The sequence below is a fragment of the Rhinocladiella mackenziei genome (genome assembly GCF_000835555.1).
Source record: "Rhinocladiella mackenziei CBS 650.93 unplaced genomic scaffold supercont1.5, whole genome shotgun sequence".
In the NCBI taxonomy this organism is placed as follows: Eukaryota; Fungi; Ascomycota; class Eurotiomycetes; order Chaetothyriales; family Herpotrichiellaceae; genus Rhinocladiella; species Rhinocladiella mackenziei.
Window position 1 is genome coordinate 1,706,387 of NW_013550600.1, and position 22,074 is coordinate 1,728,460.

Below are 22,074 nucleotides of genomic sequence, written 5' to 3' on the forward strand. Positions count from 1 at the left end.
CGCAATAAATATCAGTGTCCAGTAAGTGTTTGCTCAAACTCGGTACATGACTAGCAGACCGTCCACGTTCGAGACTTTGACAGGAACGTGGGATTGACAGCTGGCGGGCATGCCAAACAACCACGGCAATTGAGCACGAGCACACCAGACGACGAGTCACGTGATATACATCACATGATCACAATGGCGGACAAAGTTGACTTCAACGAGAAACCCCTTTGTTAAAGCTAGAAGTCTTGCCGTCTGGAGGCCCGAGCGGAACAATCCCACTCCATCCCCTCTATTTCGGACCGAGTAACTCCCTCCAAGATAAGTCCTCCTCATATCCACGCCAGCCCCAACATATGCAATAATGCTTCGCGAGGAGCACAAACTCTTCCACCTCATCCATCCATTCCAATCCATCGACTCGTTCTTTTTCATCTGGTGCTATCCATCGTTGCCAAACGAAGTCGATGTCGGATGCCTCTCTTCCGGCGCCGGGCCCAGCCGCCTCTCCATCGAACCCATACGTTCTTAGCCGCTCTTTTTGTTCCTCAAGCCCGGCGTACTTCTCGAGAGTCTGCAGTTGAATTCCTCGGCTCATCAGATTGCTTACCATGGTCTTCCCGAATGAGTCATATGGACGAATAGGCTCGTATATCACGATGGCCAACGAGGTCGGGTTGGTGATTAGTGTACAGAAGTATTGCAGCACCGCGTCGGCATCGTCAGGAGGGAGGTATATGAGACAACACTCCGAAACAATAAGCGTTGGTAGGGTCTTGTCGACCCCCACCAACGGTGTCTCATTATATGCCAGTTGTCGGAGGTCCTGCGGATGTATGAAATATTGTGGCGACTTCAGCATCGATCCGTCCTGAAGAATTTGGACTTCTGGAGCGTGCAGATCAACCCCCCCCAGAGCCTTGGCCTTGGCTGCAAAGACAGGGGATCGTAATCGGCTGATCTTTCTTCTGGTGTTGGCTTCGAAATCGAGTTCATGGTACACGATGTCGAGTTCCCGCCGCTTCTGCTTAAGCCGAAAGTATCTCGTGTCACTCCCTGCCCCCAGCGAGATGATTTGCTTGCGTGTGTTGGCAGGAGAAGACAGAAAGGTGTCAACTATCCGGTCAATGCTTGTTGTTCTGACGTAGGTTCCTGTAGATGATGAACGGAGATCTCACCCGGTCGATAGCACGCTTTCAGCCTACCTCGATTCATCAGCGGCAGCCGTCTTGAAACGGTATTTCCAGTGCTCAGTGGTGCGGCAAATGGATCTTCGAGGTATCCGGCGTCTATAGCGCTCAGTCGAGAGGCAACGGCGTCATTATCGGTGTTTTGCACAATCTCATCGTGGTTGATGTGTCTTCGGGCCCCTGCCGGACCAACATCGACACTGGAACCGCCCCGTGATCGCCCCCGCCCACGCAATCCTCCACGGCGCAGGGAGTTCAAATTAGGTATTGAAGGTGCAGACATACGGAATATCGCGACGTCGTTGATCTAAACAAGAAGGAGTCGTACTTGGTCACTACTAATATATGATGGCCGCCGTCTAAACGCGCCAAGAAAGGGTACCGTAATTAGGTAATAATACCATTTTGGGAACGATGTGACGCCGCCCTGTGTTCAGCCTTGGCTCGTGGCCCCGGTCTAGTTGTGCTACTAGAACCGGGATTGGCGGCGGGCAAATAACGCGGTAATCATCCCAACAGCCGTCAGAAATTCCGTTCAATGCGGCGGCAGATTGCTGCTCCTGGCCTTGACATTTCAAATTTCGAAGCATTTGGAAACATGCACCATATATCCTCATTCGCTTTACCCATTTGAAGATCAGCTCAAATACGGTGACTACACAAGGCTGTCCACGGGAGATGATATGGCCAGGACTATCATGTCCACTGTCTACATTCCAGCAGCCAGCGTGTAGCCTCCATCGACAACCAAGTTCTGTCCGTTGATATACTGGTTGGCGGCGCAGAACAAGATCGCGCTAGCGATGTCTTCATCTTTACCAGGTCTCCCTGCCGGAATCCTCCCTTCAAATAACTCTTTGCTCAGCTCACTCTTCTGGTTCTCGTCGCTACCTCCCGTTGTCAACTCAGTGGGGAATACTCCCGGCGAGATACTGTTGACCCGGATTTTAAGTCCGTTATCGGCAATTTCGCTTGCTAGCGTGCGACTGAGATGGATCGTCCCTGCTTTTGCCGTGCTGTACGCAAAATGATGCTGTGCACTCTTGATCATGCCGGAGACTGACGCAATGTTGATGACCGTTCCAGAGTAACCTTCGTGCCTCTCGGTGGAGCGATGGAGCAATGGCAGGAAGGCCGTTGTCATGAAATACACTTGCGCGACTAGAGCTTGGTAGGTGGAGGTCCACTCTTCGAAGGTGGCCTTGGGATGGCTGAACAAATTCGACTTCATCTCCTCTGCTGATGAGGCCTTGGTCTCAAAGGTGTTGCTTCCAATTCCGGCATTGTTGATCAGAATGCAGAGGCACTTCTCGCGCGAGCTGATCTCCTGATAGAGCGCATCGATTTGGTCCTTCTGAGTTACGTCGTAGGTCAAGGCAATAATCTGACCGGGGATATTCTTGCCGTAAGTCTCGACCACCTTCTCGAGCTTATCTTGAGTACGGCCGACGATATATACTTTGGCGCCGTGCCTCGCTAAGACTTGCGTGGCCATAAGACCGATGCCAGAACCACCGCCTGAGACTTCGTCAAACAAGTTCCATGGCCAAAGGGAGCAGAAATAGACGTGATGCGGCGTGTGTTCTTCACAGAGTCCAAGGTACCACGCTTACCAGTAACCAGTGCCACTCTTCCATCGACGTCCAAGAGTTTATTGACTTGCACATGAGAGGATCGATCAGTTCCGCTGTGAACGGTATCGGCTGCTTTCTGTGCGGCCCTTTCCGTCGACGAAATTGCTTTCTCCATGTTGAAATGTAGTAAAAGGAAGAGATTCTTCTGGACAAACGGAACCGCCAAAGATGAGTGCTCTGGCCGAGGAGAGACTGATCATAAATACCCTACGGCTATAGCATAAGCATAAAAATGACGAAACGCAGACCATCAGCCATAGAGAACTTATTTCATCACCTCTGCGTCACATAGTGGAGTTTGGAGGGGGAAAGTCTTACCGGGGAGGGGGCGCCTCCTGCTTCGACGAGAACGGACTGCCGTTTCAGCTCCACAGGTTGGGTGATTGAAAGGGGCTTGTCTTTGCATTGTCCCCTCTGATCATAGCAGGGCTGCCCAGACCAAGATTTCGGTGCATAAAGCGGACGAAAAGAGCCTTGATGGCGACACGGCCGGCTACCGGTCCGAACGATTAACCTAACCAATTTCATATCCTTGTCGTGGAAGAGGTCTTCTGGTAGAGTAAAAGTATTTGTTCAGAAGTAATTTGGCCAATGAGAAGGCCGACAGGAAGGCACAGAGATCCGAGGAGAGGTTTCAAGCAAACGGAGAAGATCAGCATTATGATACATGCGAATGAACTAAGAATTACGTCGGCAGGTATGGTATAACAGGACAAGAATTCCGAGCTCTTAGGAACGAGTTCCGGACGGACTAGTGTAACTTGAGTTGATATAAATATTACCTCATCGTGACAAGGCTGTTGGTCACGTGACAAAGGCCTGTCGATCTGTCCGGGTCGCTAAAACAGGTCGTCAAAACTCTACGGAGCAAACGGATTTCATAGTGAGGAGGAGAAATTGAGAAACGAGAGCTGCGCTACAAAAGAAATGGAAGCTGTCGAACTTTGAGAGGGGGGATGGACGGGTGAAAACTCGTGTGCAGATTGCAGCCATGGAAAGGGGGAAACCCTTCTATATAGGTCAGGGAACAGGGGCTCTTGGCACTAGGCACCAGCTGTTTGACAGAAGCCTTCGCCGGAGGGTGCTACAATGTGAATGGATATATGCGGTGTTTCTGTATGCGGAATCTGTTCTTGGATATTCCTATCCCTCTTCCTCTATCCTGAGTCACGGTAGGTCTCAAGGCGTAAGATGGAACATGATCTCTCTGACGGAAGGACGGTAGCGTACTCATCTGCTATTGTGAGGGTCAGGACAATGATCACTGGGATAACTCAACAAAAAAGCCTTTCAGGGGATGGCAGGGACCGCAGTTTGAAGATTTTTAAACCCTGTCTCCAAGGATTCAAGGGTGCAGAATACATCCTGGTAAACTCGCCTCTGAAGAGCCACATCCTCAAGAGTCTCACCACACCCAAAATCACAACGAATACATTTCTTTGCGATACGTGCGTAACTGGATCCCATCGAGGTGCCTACATTGTCGGCCAGTCGACAGGCAATCTGAAATTCTGCCGTACGATCATCTGCTGAGAGTGGCAGTGGAATGGCATCATCTTGACGGACTTCTGCAACTAGGTTGTCAAATGATGTGTGGTAGGCTAGCTCGAGGAGGAGGATTCCGAGATGATAGAGAAAGTCGTTTGGGGCCACGCTGGGAAGTCTGCTGGAGAACTGACTTCGGGATGAAATCATTGCTGTGCCTGAAACGTCCAAATCGCCACGCATTCCAAAAGTGTCAAGTCTCAAAGGAACGTCGATGAATAGTGAGAAATGTTGGTCGCCGTATGACGACGGCCTGAATTGAGTTTCTCTTGCCAACTCTAAGACCAAGATGTTGTGGCTGAGAAGAGATTCTGAGAGCCACGGAGTGCCTTGAAGCTGCAGAACAGCGCCGCTGAGTACTTTGGCCAGGCTCAGCCGCTGGTATTCCGGCAGGTTCATGTCATGACCGCGCTTAGGCAACTGAGAGAGCCGTCTTGAAAGCGGAATCGCATCTGGGTCGGTACTTGGTGAGCGATGAAGAAAGTGTTGGAAAGTCCCCACATTCCACAGAGCAATTGTCGAATTTTGCGCCGGGGCCGTCGGGACGCTACTTGGATCCAACGAAGAGATTGTGAGCTCTGTACAAAGGTTTTCTCCTCTTCCAAGTATAACAGGTTTGCTGGTTGTGACGGCAGAGGAGGGTAGACTCGTACCAGGCAAATTATGAGAAAGTGATATGCCAGTAGAGTGGTCTGAAACAGGAGGTTGCCGCACGGACTCAATATCAAGCCACACACCACTCTTCATTCGTTGACCATTTCCCTGAGACTGTGTCGAGGTATTGACACTGCTAGTCTGCCCTCCTGTCCGGGACTGATCCGATATAACTGCTGGTGTGGAAATTTTGCTCCTTTCAGAGAGAATCATGTACGACAGGCAGAATCGAACACTGCCGCAACCAGTGGCTGGAAATCTTTTTTCGACGTCTAAAGAAAACCGAGCCAGATGCTCGTGGTCGGTATTGCAGGCTTTGCACAGCGACTCATACAGATGCTCTGAGGCGTCCCGGATGACGCGAAATCGGTTCAAACTAGCCGCCATTTTGGTGTCTAGCCTTGAATCTTGACTTGATAAAGGCCATTCTGTCTCAAGTCGAACGACTTGACACGATAGGATCCTGAATGTGTCGTTGAGCTTCATAAGCTCTTCCAGGGATTTTCGTAGTATATTATCGGAACGAAAGCTGAACTTGAACTTCTTGCCTACTGCCCTTCTCCAATCTTTCCCGGAGAGGGTTTGTTGCGATGTGGACGGGAAAACAATGCCTTCGAACTCCTTGGACTTCTGCTCGATCTCTTGGAGTTTTCTGTCGATCATTTGGATTGTTGTCTTGCAGGCAGAACCCAATGACCCGAGTTGCGCATTGAAACGTTCACTTAGATTCTCATCGCCCCAGGAAGGATGCAGAGTATCGTTCAGCATCGTAACCGCCAAGGCCCTGGTGGTGACGGGCGCCAGCAACAATATACACTCGGTGCGAAAGATTGTCCTTTGCACTTCGAAGCCATCGTGGAAAGCCTTGAACTTTGAGGAGAATTTTTGATAGGCTTTGAATGGCGCTATCACCCTATCGTAGCCATCGATGAGCAAAGGTAAGGCGCCCAGGATGACGCCGGCGGCCTCGAGTCCGGACATTCCTCAGCCTTGTCCTGTCGCTTCGAGTTTATAATTCTAAACTCGACTCGTCATTGATTCAATCAAACTGACAGGCAGCATGGCAAACCAGTAAGGCCAGCTCCTGCTGGACAAGTGAAACGTCAGCGCCGTGGGATGCTGGTTAACAACATGAATTTCGTTTGAAAACGAGGCTGATAACCCTATCCATTGTTCGTCTTCGAATGAGGGGTAAATGCATCAGGCTAAACAGATCAGGTTAGATGCACCGGACGGAGTAGATTCTAGCAGCCTGATGGCTTCAGTTGGACGAGGTCGTGAACGTGAACAGAACATAGGGACATCGATCAGATCAAGTGCTGAGATCTGCTCCCCTGGGGTCGAAGACGGCCGAAAAGAGCCCACGATCACTCCGTCTTAGCGCTGTCATGGCCTACGATCCGAAGGCTGTTGCTGTTCAATGTGAAAGACTGAGTGCACAGTGTATAACCTATTTGCGATGGCTGGTCTGTCAAAGAAATGACCTGCGGGAAGAGCTTGCTACTCTATACCTCTGGAAAGAGGGATTCGAAGATGGCAAACTCCATGACATTGTGGTCTTTTCCGCAGATCTAGGGATCTCAATCTTAAGAACTCTTGTTGCCGTGGGAGAGTCCTTGGCACCCTGTGAGTATTGTTGCCCTAGGATATTCCCTGATTCTGATTCATTTTAGTATCAATTGAACGACAAAGGACCTCGTCAGATCTCTCAGAAGATTCTGAATTTCCGAGTAAGGCTGAATTTCTGACCGAGGCTGAACTCCTGAGAACCCACCTCAGCGACGCGAAGGAGTGCCTCAAGTCTCACTCACAGCGTGATACAGTAGATGAGGATGAGGAAGACGATGGGTTCATCACGGATGATTCAGACACAAGTGAGGAAAATTTTGGACCAAGTCTGAAGTATCAAATCAGATTGTTGATGCAACTTGTCCCTTCTATGGATAGAACATTTGTTCAAGCTTCCGAAGAACTGCAACAAAGATCCCGACTCCAGAACCATACTCATAGTGTTATATCCGAGCCAGAGAAGTTGCTCGGTCCGGACTTGACTGACCAGAAGGGAAAATCAAAGATAGATAGGGGGCATCTGCCACAGACTCCGGCAGACATAGAACCGGACAGTGCCGGTAAGCAGCCCTTGTCGGCAGGTACAGCTGTTGACGATCCCGCTTTTTGTTTGTCTTAGTGCTCAGACTATGAGGAGAGACCACTGACTGCCAGTCTGATTCGACCATCCACTAACTATTCCAAGTAGATGAATGGGGTGCTGTGCTAGCTCAGATCCAGGAACCACTACCGGCTTATGAAGAGACGCCTCGAAATCTGGAGCTGCGACCACAACCTAGTGCTAGGAGGCTAGCTGAACTCGATGAGCAACAAGATCATGGTGAACTTATACCAACTCCGCCTTCGGACAGAGGCTCTTTGAAGTTTCGCAGCATTTTATTGACCTTGTCGGTATCCCCAACAAAATATGAGAATCCAGGACTTCTGGACGAGGCCCTGAACGTTGTACCTCTGGACAGGCTCTATGCTGAGGCGGAGGAGGAGCATAATATCTTCAAAGGCTATGCCGCCTCCCTCGGCATGGATGCCAAACCGCAATGGGGTTATCAAGATTGCGTTATTCGAGCATTACTGAGGTGAGTCGTCAAGTGATTTCCTGCACGGGAAAGTCGGCCTGCCCCAAAATCGTAGAGAGTCCTTGCTGAATTCAAGGCATAGATGGTTTAAGCGGTCCTTCTTCACGTTCATCAACAATCCTGCGTGCTCGAAATGTGGCTGTCCGACTACGGCACAAGGTCAAACACCACCTTTGCCAGATGAAGCTGCTTCTGGAGCTACTAGGGTTGAGCTATATCGGTGCGATTACGATGGTTGCGGGCAGCTCAGAAGGTTTCCTCGTTATGCGGATGTCTGGAAACTGCTCGAGACCAGAGAGGGACGAGTTGGAGAGTTCAGCAATTGTTTTGCAATGCTTTGTCGAGCCGCGGGGGCAAGAGTTCGTTGGGTCTGGAATGCTGAAGACCATGTTTGGGTTGAGATCTATTCGGAACACCAACGTCGTTGGATTCACGCAGATCCGTGTGAGGAACTGTGGGACAATCCGCTGGTATACACTGAAGGTGAGTTGGTCCACGGCAATTTTCTCCCGATAACTAAGTACTTTTGCTAGGCTGGAACAAACGTATATCATATTGCATCGCATTTTCTCACGACGGCGCCGCCGACGTGACTCGGCGATATGTGAGAGATCCGGAGTACGCACTGCCGCGAACCCGGGCCCCGGAAGAAGCTTTGAAATGGATCATACGCGAAATTTGTCAAATCCGCCGAAAGAATCTACCGAAAGAAGAGGTAGCTAGATTGGTGCAGGAGGATGAAAGGGAAGAGACAGAACTTGCCTCATACTTCTTCCAATCCATGACCAAAAGTCTTGTGAAGGATTTGTCTGTCGGTGAACATTCTCCCGACGACAAGGTGCAGAAACGTTTGACTAGACCAACGTCAAGTCGAGGGGCGGAAGTGGACAAGACGTCACGTCCAGCGATTTCAGGAGGCGACCCTGGGTGGAGTCGAAGTCGGCTCTATGATCCCCTCCTTGGTAGAAGTCACAGAGAGCCGTCTCCTTGACCGCGCATTAGGTCTTTTCTTCAGAGTAGCAAGGCGATAAATGACTACGGCGCACATTCTGGGATAAGGCGGCAGTATTTTCTTGTTCATGTTCGTATATATGGGTTTGAGGTTGTCAAGTCCCTTAACTTAGTTACGAACGCGATACCCTGAGGTACCTGGGTCCTTAGGCATTGCTGGTTTGCTTCTTCTTCGCTTGCTCCCTCTTCCATAAGACTCTGATCACTAAAGCGGTTACGATCATGAGAGCGTCCAAGCATGCCGAGGTCACGAAGCCTTTGTGGTATTCAGGCGCATCGACCTGCTGCCACACAATGAGCGGTAGCCACGCCTGGAAGACGTAAGCTATTTCGTTCATCGTTCCCACGACGATTGCGCGTTCCTCATTGTCGTCCGAGCAAATCTCATGTCCCCATGCCATGCACAGTCCACTGAGACCGCCTCCACAACCGGCGATGATGTAGCATGCCCAATGCCACCCGACTGGAATGTTCCACACTGCAAGGCTCGAATAGCATACTATGCACACCACGCCACCGAAAACAATGGGCGGCCACCGAGCGCCACGGAATACCGAATCAGACGTCCACGCGTATATGAGTGTGCTGAGAATCTGAACTGCATAAGTCGCGGTCGGATACGTGTTGATCTGCGATACCGTGTATTTGGGATTCTTCGAGTCCTTCAGATATTGTGCGAACGTTGGCTGACTCACGCCGGACCCGGCATTGTTGAAGGCAAAGTAGAGTGTTGCGAGAAGGTATATCTTCCAGGAGGTGAAGATTTTCTTGAATTTGGCTTTGGTATACGGGGCCCGCTGGGCCCGGCCTTCCAGCTTCATCCGTTTCTTGGCATATTCACGCTCCGCGGGTGAAAAGTACCATGCTCGAGTGATTTCAGGGACGTCCGGCAGAAGAATAAACCCCGACAGAGCAATCGGTAAGGAGATGATGCCATCCACAATGAAGAGCCACTGCCATCCGCGGAGGCCGCCTCGACCATTGAGATGGTACACGGCGGCCATGAGATACCCCGAAAACATGCTGCCAATTGCGGAACTGGTGTGGAAGATGCAAGACCGTTTGGCGAGCTCGTCCTTTCTGTACCAACTCCCGATCACGTATACCATTCCCGGGTAAAACGTGGATTCCGCGAGGCCGATAAGGAAGCGAAGAGCATAGATGGAACCGGCACTGTTGCATTTAGCGAGACAGAATGTAAGGACCGTCCAGGTAAGTTCCATTGCTGGGATCCAAATGCTGGGCCGGACGCGAGTGAGGACCATGTTTGCTTGAATCCCGTCAGTATGAGTATGTCTTCAGGAACTACATTGAGATATTTCCGAGGACCACACTCACATGGAACTTCTCCAATGACATAACCAACGGTCCAGCACGTCTGCATGTAATTGAGCTGGTTCTTATACAGGCCCAGATCTTCCTTCATCCCGGAAACGAAAGCATTGTTGATGTTGATCTGGTCCAGGTACTTGATGAAATATCCCAGACTGGCGAACGTGAGGACTGCCGCGTCGAGCTTGAACAAAAACCTTCGCTCTTCGGGAGACTTGTCGAGACTGTCCCAGAGGTAGGATTGCCATTTTCTCTTGGGTGTTGCTTGGATCACATCGGAACCGTCTCGGTCAGAGCCTGATGTGTCGTCGGTCGAGCTGGCGTGAAGGTGGACGTCGATGTCTTTGCTTTTGTCATCATAGAACGCCATTGCGGCCTGTGCTTCAGTCCCGGGATTCTGCCACTTGGCTCTCTCGTAATGAGAATTTTTGCTGTTTATATGGTTCCAACCACAGGGTCTCCGAGAACACTGCATTATCTGCAACGGCCCGCGCTGAATTCCGCTGCATACATGGCATCTTTGTCCTCGATATTGCGTGCTGTTGTTGGCCCGATTGGGCAAAGATTCGTGGATCCTCCGCATCAAGCATTGCAAGCATTAACGCCCTTCAAAGCCAAGTTGACGATTGAACGGAGGTCAGGTATTGGTGTCCAATTAGATGAGAACGGCCTATTGAGTGATAGGTTGCGCGTACACTATGCTGATGTTGCTGCGTTGGGATACAGGGGAGTTTTGTCGACAGTCAAGCAGCAAATAAAGGGGTAGAAGCACGCAATACAATCACCTGATCTCCTTTGCAGCGTTCTCGACGTATCTTTTTCCTGAGAGGGAAGAGGATTTCCCCTGCCCGCCTAGGATGAATGAAGTCACAGAGATTGATTGGATTGATAAGTTGACACTTCCACGGGGTGGACATACAGCATTGTGTTTATCGTAGCTTTCCGTCCTATGGGAAGGTCATAGTCAGCTATGCACATCAGATCCTCTGCAAAGGCGATGTAGTATCCATATGCAGTATGGATATCAAGTTCAATGGCCGGCATTGCACGCAATATCAGAAGGAAATGTCGCCATCTCAGACATGGGAGAGGGGGTATAGATTGGTCAGCAAATTCAATGAAAGTTGAACATGTACAATGAGTCAGCAATGCCTATGAAGTTGATTAAAAGGTAAGAAATACAAATCATCAAATGTACCTCTGATCGTCGTCTTCTTGGTGTCCTGGCTAAAGGCAAAGATTCGACAAGATGGCACCAGCACCGATCGACCCGGAGATCAAAGACTTCGTGGTCCCTAAAAAGGATACACTCGACTTACCTGAGCCGGCTTATAAAAGATTGGTCAAGGCAGGAATCGATCTCTCGAATGGTTATCCATATCGGCCGTACCGACCTCTATATCTCCAAGATGTGTACAATATCCGTAACAAGGAGCGGAAGCACATCGACGCAGGAGCTCGAGCAGACAAGTCGAAGAGTGCATTACTTTCTGCTGCCACCAAAGTGACCGACCTGACTACGCATATTGGCACGGAGATCGAAGGGCTTCAACTGAAAGATCTCACGGATCAGCAGAGGGACGAACTGGCTTTGCTGATTGCCGAGCGCAGTGTGGTATTTTTCCGAGATCAAGATATCTCGCCTCAGCAGCAAAAAGAGCTGGGGGAGTTCTATGGCGAAGTTGAGATCCATGTAAGTCATCAACACACTCTTCTTGCGAATCCCAAACGTCCTTTTTTCTCATGCCAAACGATGTGCAGCCTCAGGTCCCTCAAGTGCCGGGCGTACCCGGTGTTACTGTAATCTGGCCGGCTCTCCAAGCCACTGAGGTGGCAGCTAGTTTTCGAAAACCCGGTGGTGCGTCTCGATGGCACACAGACCTCGTACATGAGCGGCAGCCAGCTGGTATTACACATCTGCACAACGATACCGTTCCGCCCGTCGGAGGCGACACTCTTTGGGCCAGCGGATATGGGGCATATGAGAAACTATCACCGGATTTTCGCAAGCTGATCGACGGGAAACTCGCGGTATACAGGTCGGCGCATCCATATCTAGATCGGGAGAACCCGACGGCTGGTCCCAAGTACATCGAGCGGACTCATCCACTAGTCCGGGTACATCCAGCAACTGGTTGGAAAGCGCTCTGGGTCAACAGAGCAATGACAGATCGAATCGTTGGTCTTGACAAGGCTGAGAGCGATTTGATCCTGGGGTATCTTTTCGACGTCTATGAGAAGAATGTCGACATCCAGGTCCGGTTCAAATGGACACCCGGGACCAGTGCGTTGTGGGATAACAGGTCAGTTCTCCCTATCAGCTCTCTCGGTCCACAGGCTGACGAGATAGAATCACAATTCATAATGCCAGTTGGGATTATGGTGGAAATTATCCCCGCCATGGCACCAGAGTGACGGCTCTTGCAGAGACGCCTTTCTTTGATCCCCGTGCACCCACACGGCGAGAGGCGTTGGGACTTTTGGGTCCAGACGAAAAGCAGGTGGATGGAATTTTAGTGGAAGTTTGAGAGGCCTGTATCTTTGACTAGACCGATCCTCCGGGCTCTGTCTCCCTGCCAAGCAAAGTGGTGATGTCCCCCCTGTTCGCTTTCAAATGGCATTGCCACGCTGACTATGCGTAATTGAAATTGTTTCGACAAAGCGGGCAGCTCGAGCTGTTGGAGCTCTTGAACCAACGAAAGAGACATACACCATGAAAAGTATTGCGGCAAGTCCCGCACCTTTTGTTCGGTGCTTGCATGTCGGTGCCAATGATGCTGTAGCAAATCGCACACTCGCTTTGCCCTTTCAGGGCCCCTTGAACATTGCGTCGAAAGGCAACGAGGCCCTCAATGATACTGCCCGTACTGAAGATGATGATTTGAAACGTTCTGAGCCATGACTGCCAATTCTTTTCCGAGACTCCCACCCGCGTGCGCGATGAGACTGTTGGCGATTCGAGAGGATAGTTGCTGGGAAGGGAGATTGCTAAGGATATGGGTGGTGACTCTGGGTCGATGGCAATGGACGCCACGGTCTCGGACCCATTCAGTGATGTTTTGACATTCACCGGAGCATCGGACTCATCTTGCGGCTGGTTTGCCACCCATTCAGTAACTGTATCCATCTCGGCCAACATCAAGGTGGGGGTGAAGTATTTTCGAGTCCAACTGTCCAGGGGTGATTTCACTCGATTTTTCTGTTCAATGAACCAACCTCTTGTGAGACTTGGAAGGTACAATAAAGAGCAATAGTAAAGATGCATGCTAAGTCGTTGTTCTTCCTGCTCATCCGTTTCGCCGGAACCGAGTTCAAATGTCCGAATGTCAGTTTTGGATGCATCTAGTGGACGACTGCTGGTCATTCGACAGATTTCACAAATCAAATCGAGAAGTCCAGCAAGGATCTCCTTCTCTTTGATATGGGTCGCATATAATTCGCGAAGCTTGTATGATGCGAGGATGAAATGGTCGAAAATCAAATGCCAGCAGAGCAAATAACTTTGCCTCTGTAACGGACCAGTTGTTGCAGTTGTTGTCCCTGCTGCTTCTGAGAGCACCGACAAGAGTTCCGGTGGGAGGTGTACTGTTCCTGCTCCAAGCGCAAGCTCTAGCGACATCTGTTCTTGTTCTGCGGGAATGGAGCGATGCAAGAGGTCATAAGCAGCGTTTCTGACCGCATCATCCATTGACGAGAGAAAGGCATACAAATGCGTCGAAGGTTTGATTGAAACATACGACAGTTGCCGTCGAAGTAGCTCTGCCGTAATTCTTCGTGGTTGATTCATATCCGTGCTGAGATCTTTGAAGTTTTCGAGACAATGAAGCAAGCCTTCCTCAAGAGGCGTTTTGGCTGCTTTCCAGGCGTCCGTAAGATCTTCATTTGCATCCTCTGCACTGGCCAGAGTTCTCAGGCGCCCATAGAGCCGGAGAGAAGCATGCAGGAGAGGAACGTCTTCATTTAAATCACTTCCCGTTTTCCAAAGAGTGACCAATATCTCGAGAATCCGTTCCCAATGGTCTCCGTAGTCGTTCTGCGTGGCCGAGAGGACTGGGTCAAGAAGTTTTAACGCCATAGTTTGGTAGCCTATTGCGTCTGCACTATCAGCTAGCAATCGAAATAGTGCCTGCCTGAAGAAAGCCAATCGGGGCGAAGGGATGTCATCCAATGGCTCAGGATTGCCACTCAAGAACAGGTCGAGAAGAACCAAGGGTCGCATTCCCCAGGCGGAGCCATGAGAAACTTTCAAATCGGTCCCGGCGGCGATCAATTCATTGAGTAATCTGTGGCCTTGCTGCGAACCGATGAGGGCGTCACGACAAGCGCAAATCAAACTTGCGGAGCGTACAACTTCTGGTGCTCTGGGCACAAGTTTTAGCTCGTTGTCAAAAGAAGACAAGATCAATGCAGGTCCACGCTCATCGATAAGTCGAGAGGCGACGTCCGTAAATGCCAGGCCGTAGATATATGACCGAGGAGTCAAATCAGTCGTGGACCGGAGTGAATCGATCCAAATATTGGCAAGATTGTCATCTTTGATCCACTTCTGAATCAGAGAATTACCTTGCGACAGAACATGGGAAGCTTCCTCTGTAACCTCGCTGCTGGGATTGTGCCAGATCTCGTTCGCGGACTCCATGGTTAGTTTCTCATTGACAAGTTGTAGTGCAAGAGGGTAGTAATGATACAGGATCCGGAGTGGGTCGATGGCTAGCCGGTCCGTCATATCAGATTCAAGAAGCATTTTTGTCACGTATAACACCAGCCGGAAGAGAAGAGAAAATTCGTCCGCGTCCCGCGTCTGGCTCGACGAGGGACGTTTCCGGTCCTGGTCGATCATGAAGATCACTCCTTGCAAAGAGTTTGTGATGGCAAGTGAGAGAGGTCGTCGACCGGAAATATGACATTCCAGAGCCTCAGTCCATTGAGCAGCTGACGGCATGAGCAATGTCGCCACGTCAGGCTTATCGTGGGGCAGGTTTTGCAGGGTGTCTTTGGCTAGATCAATAAGAACGAAGATGGATAAGGGGGTCCCGCTTCCTGACAGTTGATCTGCGATGACGTTTGCAGAAGATGTCGCAGTGGAACTATCTTTTGTCGCCAGTGTTTTGAGCTTCCCTACCAATGAATTGGCGAGTTCAGCGATATCCGGGTCTTCAGAGTCAGATAAAACAAGAAGCTTCGATAAAAGGTTCCTTCTGAGGCCGTTGAAGAGCAGTAAAGAGACGGCTTCCGGACCAGGAAGGAGGCTGATGAGGAACCGAATAGTGGTTACTTGTGATGCCGAATCCGTTTCTGGAGACAGTCGGTCAAGGATCCGTTGACAACAACTTTTCTGAAAATCGGAGGACTGAATATTGGCGTTCTGCAAGGCCGATCTTGTCATATGCTGGGTAGACGCGTCTTCGAGTTCTGAAGAGATTTTGTGTAAAAGGAACGATTGAAGCTCACTATTTGTCGATATGTCTTCCTCAGAAATCTGACTCAGGAGGTGTGAGAGAGCGTTCACGCTATAAGGAGCCTCACCAGGGGCAATTAACTTTGCGATGTATTTCCCAAGGGGTTGACGGGTACGTAGGATGATCGAAATCAGATACGTTGCGGATGGACTGTCGAGTAAATCCAGGGCGCCAGAATTTAAGAAGTCCTCGAGCGGCTGAGTCAGTGGTGAATGACTGTTCGCTACGATGCTCTCGAGGACTGAGGCGGCTCCATATGGCTTGCCGTTCCGGCTCGTCAAGAGTTCCGTTGCGGTGGGCATCAAACCCTCATCAGATTTCTGAAACACTTCAACCACACTGGTCCTCTCCGAGGAACGGAGATCAGACCCAAGGAGAATAGCCTTGAGTCGGAAAAGACGTTGGGACTGGGAAATAACACCATTTTGTGATTTTTCAAAATCCTTTGAAGATTCTGGAAGAGATAGCCTCATCTCATCTGCGAGATGCTGGCACAGACGGAGCCATGTAGTCTCAAAAAGGGGGTGTAAACCGCGGTGAAGGATGTTCAGCAGGATGGCACTCGATATTTTCGTATCGCATGAGGTTGGGACTTTGAATGACGACTTCTGGGAGTCTGGAGTAATATATTGATCCACCACAGGGACTAAATTTTGGTTCAATACTGCCACCTTGGCGTCGTCATCTAAGAACATATCAAGGGCCCAGAACGATACATCGACGTAAGCCAACCAGGCCGTCTCGAGATTCTGACGGGGTTCTTCGGTGCTGGTGATGCCGGCTAATAGGGAGTCGATCAGAGTTGTGGTATCTTGCAGACTGACCTTGTCTTTCACAGGGTGTGTCCTCCAAACCCTGAGCGGTAGTTTCTTGATCAGAAGCGCCAAACTCGTCCAGAATTCTGCTGGCCCCCGTTGTGATCCATTTCTCACATACTGGAACAGTCGTTGTGACGCCAGGGTCTTTGATGTATAGTCTGACGTCCAGATTTCAGGCCGCACTGTCGTTAGAGCGAGAATGGCTTCGCAGAGTTGACGTGAAGATCCAAGCTGACTGCTGTGCAACGCTTTACCAATAAAACATGCGCTGATTGTCGTCCAATCCAGATCGGCCCTCATCGTGTCTGTACAGATCGTCGCGAGGTTGAATGCTGCCTTTCGCAAACTCGGATCTTCGTGGTACGCGTATTGCCAAAGCTTCTTGCTCGTCACCATCCTTCTGAGGCTCTCCGAGATGTCAGCCCGACTCTCGCCCGCATCTTTAGTGGAGAAATTGCTTTTGATGACCTGGCCGAGCATGAACATTGCATTTCCCACGACCCGAACCAACTTGGCCTCTGCATCGTCAGGGCTGGTTGACCGTTCATCGCTCAGAGATTTGGATGTTTGGACGAGAACAGCATCCTCCGCATACTCGATGAGGGCGTCTTTATACACTTTCCATAAGGCTCTCCTTCTTTCTTCCGCTACAAACGATATGGAAATGGACTCTTGAGCGGCTTTAGCAACCGACTTGTCGCTGTCGTATGCACCCGATAGCCATGGTCCGATTACTTTGGAAAGGTGAGGAGCAATTCGTTTTCCGGATAAAGCAGTGAGAGATCCTTGTAGAGTATGTGCGAGTTGACGAACTCTTCGGGCATTATCGATGGAAGTGCGAGGGTACAGACTGACCTGTTAACGTATTATCGGTAGATGGTCGAAGACGACAAGGTAAGGAACTTACCCATGCTGTCAGAAGGCCCGGATCAACGGCTTCGGCCGATGGCAGAGAGGTCACATACTCCTGCAACTCATCTAAGGCTTTGGCTTTGGTGGTACTGTCCTTCTTGCCCAGACTGCGAAGCGAGACAACGACGTTGGGATCAGAAACAGGACTGAGATCAGGATGCTCAGTAATGTAGGACAAGGAGGAAGATGTCGTCTGGAAACCGCTGGATGGAGTGCCGAACCTGAATGAGGACGATCCCAAGGTAGCAGAAGCAGCACGAGCGCTTGAGGCCTGTGACTTGAACTTTTTGCTCATACTGCCGTGGTCGTCCTCAAGGATCAAATTTGGATTTTATTTGTGTATTCGCGGGGCCGACATCTCGAAATGATCCCCCCAAAATTTCTGATGACGTCTAACACATGTGCCTGCGTCCTCGCTTGGGCGAACGCGTGCCACCAACTACTTGCTACCCAAGGGCTTGTCCAGATGAACAGACCGCACTCTCCATTCTCCTTTGTGTCCTAGCTTTCGATGATACAATTGTTTTCTTGACTGAGGCCAATACAAATTCATGCTGCAGCGAGCTCGAGAGGCCGTGGCCAACTTGGGCAATTGAGCCCAGTATGAAGTTCTTCATTGAGTATGCAAAGCTGCTCTCACAGGGTCTATTAAACATTGGCTGACTACTCGTAGTGGCCTCCCCGTGCTCTTCCCCTATCCGCGAATCTATCCTGAACAATATGCTTACATGTGCGATCTCAAACGGACCCTCGATGCCGGGGGTCACTGTGTGCTTGAAATGCCTTCCGGCACGGGCAAAACGGTCTCCTTGCTGTCTTTGATTGTGGCATACCAGCAACATTACCCAGAACATCGAAAGCTCATTTACTGCTCCCGTACAATGTCTGAGATCGAAAAGGCCTTGGCCGAACTGAAGGCTTTGATGAAATATCGTTCGGAACAACTTGGCTATGTGGAAGACTTTCGAGGTCTAGGACTGACCAGTCGAAAAAATCTGTGTCTACATCCTTCGGTCAGGCGGGAAAAGAGTGGTGCCGTTGTTGATGCTCGATGCCGCAGTTTGACGGCCGGCTTCGTGAAAGAAAAGAAGGAGCGCGGCGAGAATGTCGACGTCTGTGTCTACCATGACAACCTGGATCTCCTCGAACCGCATCACCTTGTTCCTCCCGGCGTGTTCACCTTGGACGGATTGATACGGTACGGCGAAGACCACCAACAATGTCCTTATTTCTCAGCACGAAGGATGATGCCGTTCTGCAACGTCATCATTTACTCTTACCACTATCTTCTCGACCCCAAAATCGCAGACCGGGTGTCCAAAGAACTTTCAAAAGATTGCATCGTTGTCTTTGACGAGGCACACAATATTGACAACGTCTGTATCGAGTCGCTGTCCATTGATTTGACCGAGGACTCATTGCGGAAAGCCACCAGAGGAGCCCACAATCTCGAGCGAAGGATCGAGGAGATGAAAGCCTCGGATGAGGAGAAGCTGCAGAGTGAGTACCAGAAACTGGTCGAGGGCCTCCGAGAGGCGGATGAAGCTCGAGCAGAGGACGCCTTCATGTCCAATCCCACCTTACCCGACGATTTGCTGAAAGAAGCGGTGCCTGGCAATATCCGCCGAGCCGAGCATTTTGTTGCCTTTCTCAAACGCTTCATCGAATATCTCAAGACACGCATGAAGGTTCTCTATGTCATCCAGGAAACGCCACCCTCGTTCCTTTCCCACTTGAAAGAACTGACTTTCATTGAACGCAAGCCACTACGATTTTGTGCGGAACGACTGAACTCGCTCGCGCGGACGCTGGAACTCACCAACATCGACGACTACCAACCTCTGCAAGAAGTGGCCACTTTGGCCACTCTCGTTGCGACTTACGAAAACGGGTTCCTTCTGATCCTGGAGCCTTTTGAAACGGAGCAAGCGACCGTGCCCAACCCAATTTTGCATTTCGCCTGTCTCGACGCCTCGATCGCGATAAAACCCGTGTTTGAACGATTTTCTTCTGTGATCATCACGTCCGGAACTATTTCTCCATTGGAAATGTATCCGAAAATGCTCAATTTCAGCACCGTCACCCAGGAATCTTACCCGATGTCGCTTGCAAGACGCTCCTTCTTGCCCCTGATTGTCACGCGCGGATCTGACCAGCAATCGATCACTTCTGGCTTTCAATCTCGCTCTGATCCGGGCGTTGTTCGAAACTATGGCGCCCTTCTCTATGAATTTGCCAAGATCACCCCCGATGGCATCGTCGTGTTCTTTCCTTCTTACCTCTACATGGAAATGATCATCAGTATGTGGCAGGGGATGGGCATCCTCGATCAGATCTGGACATATAAATTAATCTTGGTGGAGACGCCGGATGCTCAGGAGACCAGTCTGGCTTTGGAAACCTACCGAACGGCCTGTGAAAATGGCAAGGGCGCCATTCTCCTGTGTGTCGCACGGGGCAAAGTATCCGAAGGGATCGATTTCGACCACCACTACGGACGGACTGTCCTGTGTATGGGTGCGCCTTTTCAGTACACGGAATCCAGGATCCTGAAAGCTCGTCTGGAATTCCTGCGGGAGAATTATAGAATCAAGGAACAGGATTTTCTGTCCTTCGATGCTATGAGACATGCGGCCCAATGCCTCGGACGAGTGTTGAGAGGAAAAGACGACTACGGCATCATGGTCCTAGCGGACCGCCGTTTCCAAAGGAAACGTTCCCAGCTTCCGAGATGGATTGCGGAAGAGATCCACGATGGCCAAACTGGTTTGAGTACCGACGCCGCCGTGGGAATGGCGAAGAAGTTTCTGAGGAGTATCGCACAACCGCTTGGTCCCGGTCAAAAGGCTCCAGCCGGATCTACCAAAGGTAAAGATAGCTGGGATCTGAAAGAGCTGGAAAATTTCCAAAAAGAGCAGAAATCGAAGAGGGGAGAAGGGGACATGGGAAGAGAAGATGCTCGGGCCTTTGATTATATGATCCAAAATAGCACCAACGGCCATGCAAATGGCGCTGATGAATTTGATGAGGTTATCGCTGTTGAGGAGCTGCTGATAGCTGAGAGCATGGACGTCGAATGAAATGCATGATGGGCCCTGATGAGAATATGGTATCCCCCCCCTTTTTTTTTTTTTCTCTCTTTTCGGGACAATGCGATGTGGCTTTATCATTTGTCTATTGTCTTCGGTCTTCGTCCTGACCAGACCAGCAGCGTTTCAACTTGGTGATTATGGGTTGGACCGGCCATCCAGTGCGCTTCTGGCTGTCTAGAAGTCGATCAACCAGTTCACGTCGATCATTGTCTTTCGTCAGCCATTTTGCGCCTGCTGAAGAGTTAGTTCTGGACCACGAGATGTGGCAAGAACCTTACTGAAGCAGATTGGACCGTATGCATTTACCATAACAGCATCACTATTTGCAGAAAGCGCAAGTCCACATATTAAACGGGCTTGACTTTCGAAATAGGCAGATTTGGCAGTTTTTCTCTTCTTGTCTAGGAGAATCAATGCGACATGATAGTAGTGCAAGGCAGCGACTACCCTTGTTAGATCTGAAGCAGAGAAAAATGGACTCACATACCGTGGCAGTCTTGGATCATTCGAATTTTCGGAAATGTCTCTTGCTGAACCACCTGGTATGGCCGAAATGGGAGATACGAATGCCAGCGTAAGACGGCGGCCCGCAGCTCCTCCACAAGTCCTTGCCCGTCTCGGAAGACGGCATTGACAATTCGAGCCAGAAGAAGAGTGATATGATTGGCATAATCATCGTCACGGTATAGATTCATGTCCACTTGCCCCACCTCGATTTTCAATGGGCGCTCGTTGATCAAGGAGAAAGTGATATCTTCTCGGAGATAATTCCAGAGCCCAGCTCTGAGCAGCGGTTCGGTCGGAAGCGTGGAAGACATACGTGGTATCAGAGAGAACGCGCCGAAGAGGTGTCGGTTTGGATCTTCTTCCTCTACTGGTCATCAGCTACGATCAGGCATTTTCTTCCGACACCCACCGGCGAGGATTTCATACGAACGCAAGAGACACGTCGCGGCGAGTGCTGTACCGTCTTTGGTCGCTATGTCGTGCTCGTCAAGTCCAATGAGCAGCCGCAAGCAATTTGCGTGATGACTCTCCGCCAACGGTTTTGAAGCTGCAAATCCAGTCCGACTCTTGTGGATAGCCGCAAAAGCAATGATAGCACTTAAAAGAAGTTGGTTTCGCAGAGCTCGCTCTCCGACAAGCCTGGTGAAGGAGTCATCCAGATCATTGAGATCATACCAGGGCGCCAGCACTTTGAGGTAATGCTCAAAATACTGCGCAATTTCTTCATTCTGCAATTCTGCCCAAGGCTCGCCAAAACGATGAACGGGCGATCCCGCTCTATCGTGCGCAGTACTCGGGGCGTTTCGTCCAGCAACGTTCTTTTGGGCTCGAATTTTCAAAGGTGTAGAGTGGTCGCAAAATCGGCCGCCACGTTCACAACGTGCGCAAACAGGCAAACCTTCGTCGCCTTGATGATTATGGTCAGGACCGACAGCAATGGTGACCAAGAGCAGTCTTACACTTCAACTTGCGAAGTCGGCACGTTCTGCTATTACAATCTCCATCAATACCTTGTGTCAGCCGCGAGAAGATGCTCACCAAGCTATGGATGGAAATTAATATCAAGGACTCTGATCACCCGGATTGGGATTGTCGAGCTTACAATTTTTGCTGACTGTTTTGGCCATGGCAGGAGGCCCATATCAGCAGAGTTTGTACGCTTTCAAAGTCAATGAGAGGAAAATAAGAGTTATGCTCAGGACATTGCCCATCCTCAACACCCGGGTGCTGTAGGGGGAAAAAAAGTGGGGTAAGCTGCGAAGAGGCGCAGAGAACGCAGAAAAGTGG

General features: G+C 50.3%; 9 protein-coding genes across 9 annotated transcripts; 3 read left to right on the forward strand and 6 right to left on the reverse strand.

The window, feature by feature from the left end:
• Positions 1–280: 280 nt before the first annotated feature.
• On the reverse strand, positions 281–1,461 carry Z518_07094 (uncharacterized protein; the record flags this gene model as incomplete). The annotated part of the gene is made up of 2 exons (XM_013415223.1): positions 281–1,140; positions 1,194–1,461. The coding sequence occupies 2 exons, from the start codon at positions 1,459–1,461 to the stop codon at positions 281–283; spliced, it is 1,128 nt and encodes a 375-aa protein (XP_013270677.1).
• Positions 1,462–1,887: 426 nt separating this feature from the next.
• Positions 1,888–2,927, reverse strand: Z518_07095 (uncharacterized protein; the record flags this gene model as incomplete). The annotated part of the gene is made up of 2 exons (XM_013415224.1): positions 1,888–2,696; positions 2,792–2,927. The coding sequence occupies 2 exons, from the start codon at positions 2,925–2,927 to the stop codon at positions 1,888–1,890; spliced, it is 945 nt and encodes a 314-aa protein (XP_013270678.1).
• Positions 2,928–4,102: 1,175 nt separating this feature from the next.
• On the reverse strand, positions 4,103–5,992 carry Z518_07096 (uncharacterized protein; the record flags this gene model as incomplete). The annotated part of the gene is made up of 1 exon (XM_013415225.1): positions 4,103–5,992. One exon carries the CDS (start codon positions 5,990–5,992, stop codon positions 4,103–4,105), a length of 1,890 nt encoding a protein of 629 aa, XP_013270679.1.
• Positions 5,993–6,399: 407 nt separating this feature from the next.
• Z518_07097 (uncharacterized protein) lies at positions 6,400–8,647 on the forward strand (the record flags this gene model as incomplete). The annotated part of the gene is made up of 5 exons (XM_013415226.1): positions 6,400–6,637; positions 6,685–7,140; positions 7,269–7,656; positions 7,739–8,139; positions 8,190–8,647. The coding sequence occupies 5 exons, from the start codon at positions 6,400–6,402 to the stop codon at positions 8,645–8,647; spliced, it is 1,941 nt and encodes a 646-aa protein (XP_013270680.1).
• Positions 8,648–8,813: 166 nt separating this feature from the next.
• Positions 8,814–10,369, reverse strand: Z518_07098 (uncharacterized protein; the record flags this gene model as incomplete). Its single annotated transcript, XM_013415227.1, has 2 exons — positions 8,814–9,937; positions 10,006–10,369. The coding sequence occupies 2 exons, from the start codon at positions 10,367–10,369 to the stop codon at positions 8,814–8,816; spliced, it is 1,488 nt and encodes a 495-aa protein (XP_013270681.1).
• An 879-nt stretch (positions 10,370–11,248) lies between these two features.
• Positions 11,249–12,527, forward strand: Z518_07099 (uncharacterized protein; the record flags this gene model as incomplete). The annotated part of the gene is made up of 3 exons (XM_013415228.1): positions 11,249–11,692; positions 11,761–12,302; positions 12,350–12,527. 3 exons carry the CDS (start codon positions 11,249–11,251, stop codon positions 12,525–12,527), a joined length of 1,164 nt encoding a protein of 387 aa, XP_013270682.1.
• A 104-nt stretch (positions 12,528–12,631) lies between these two features.
• Positions 12,632–17,483, reverse strand: Z518_07100 (uncharacterized protein; the record flags this gene model as incomplete). The annotated part of the gene is made up of 2 exons (XM_013415229.1): positions 12,632–17,131; positions 17,184–17,483. 2 exons carry the CDS (start codon positions 17,481–17,483, stop codon positions 12,632–12,634), a joined length of 4,800 nt encoding a protein of 1,599 aa, XP_013270683.1.
• Positions 17,484–17,791: 308 nt separating this feature from the next.
• Positions 17,792–20,268, forward strand: Z518_07101 (DNA repair helicase rad15; the record flags this gene model as incomplete). The annotated part of the gene is made up of 2 exons (XM_013415230.1): positions 17,792–17,808; positions 17,862–20,268. The coding sequence occupies 2 exons, from the start codon at positions 17,792–17,794 to the stop codon at positions 20,266–20,268; spliced, it is 2,424 nt and encodes an 807-aa protein (XP_013270684.1).
• Positions 20,269–20,362: 94 nt separating this feature from the next.
• Positions 20,363–21,928, reverse strand: Z518_07102 (uncharacterized protein; the record flags this gene model as incomplete). Its single annotated transcript, XM_013415231.1, has 6 exons — positions 20,363–20,511; positions 20,559–20,723; positions 20,768–21,154; positions 21,197–21,741; positions 21,798–21,829; positions 21,890–21,928. 6 exons carry the CDS (start codon positions 21,926–21,928, stop codon positions 20,363–20,365), a joined length of 1,317 nt encoding a protein of 438 aa, XP_013270685.1.
• Positions 21,929–22,074: the final 146 nt, after the last annotated feature.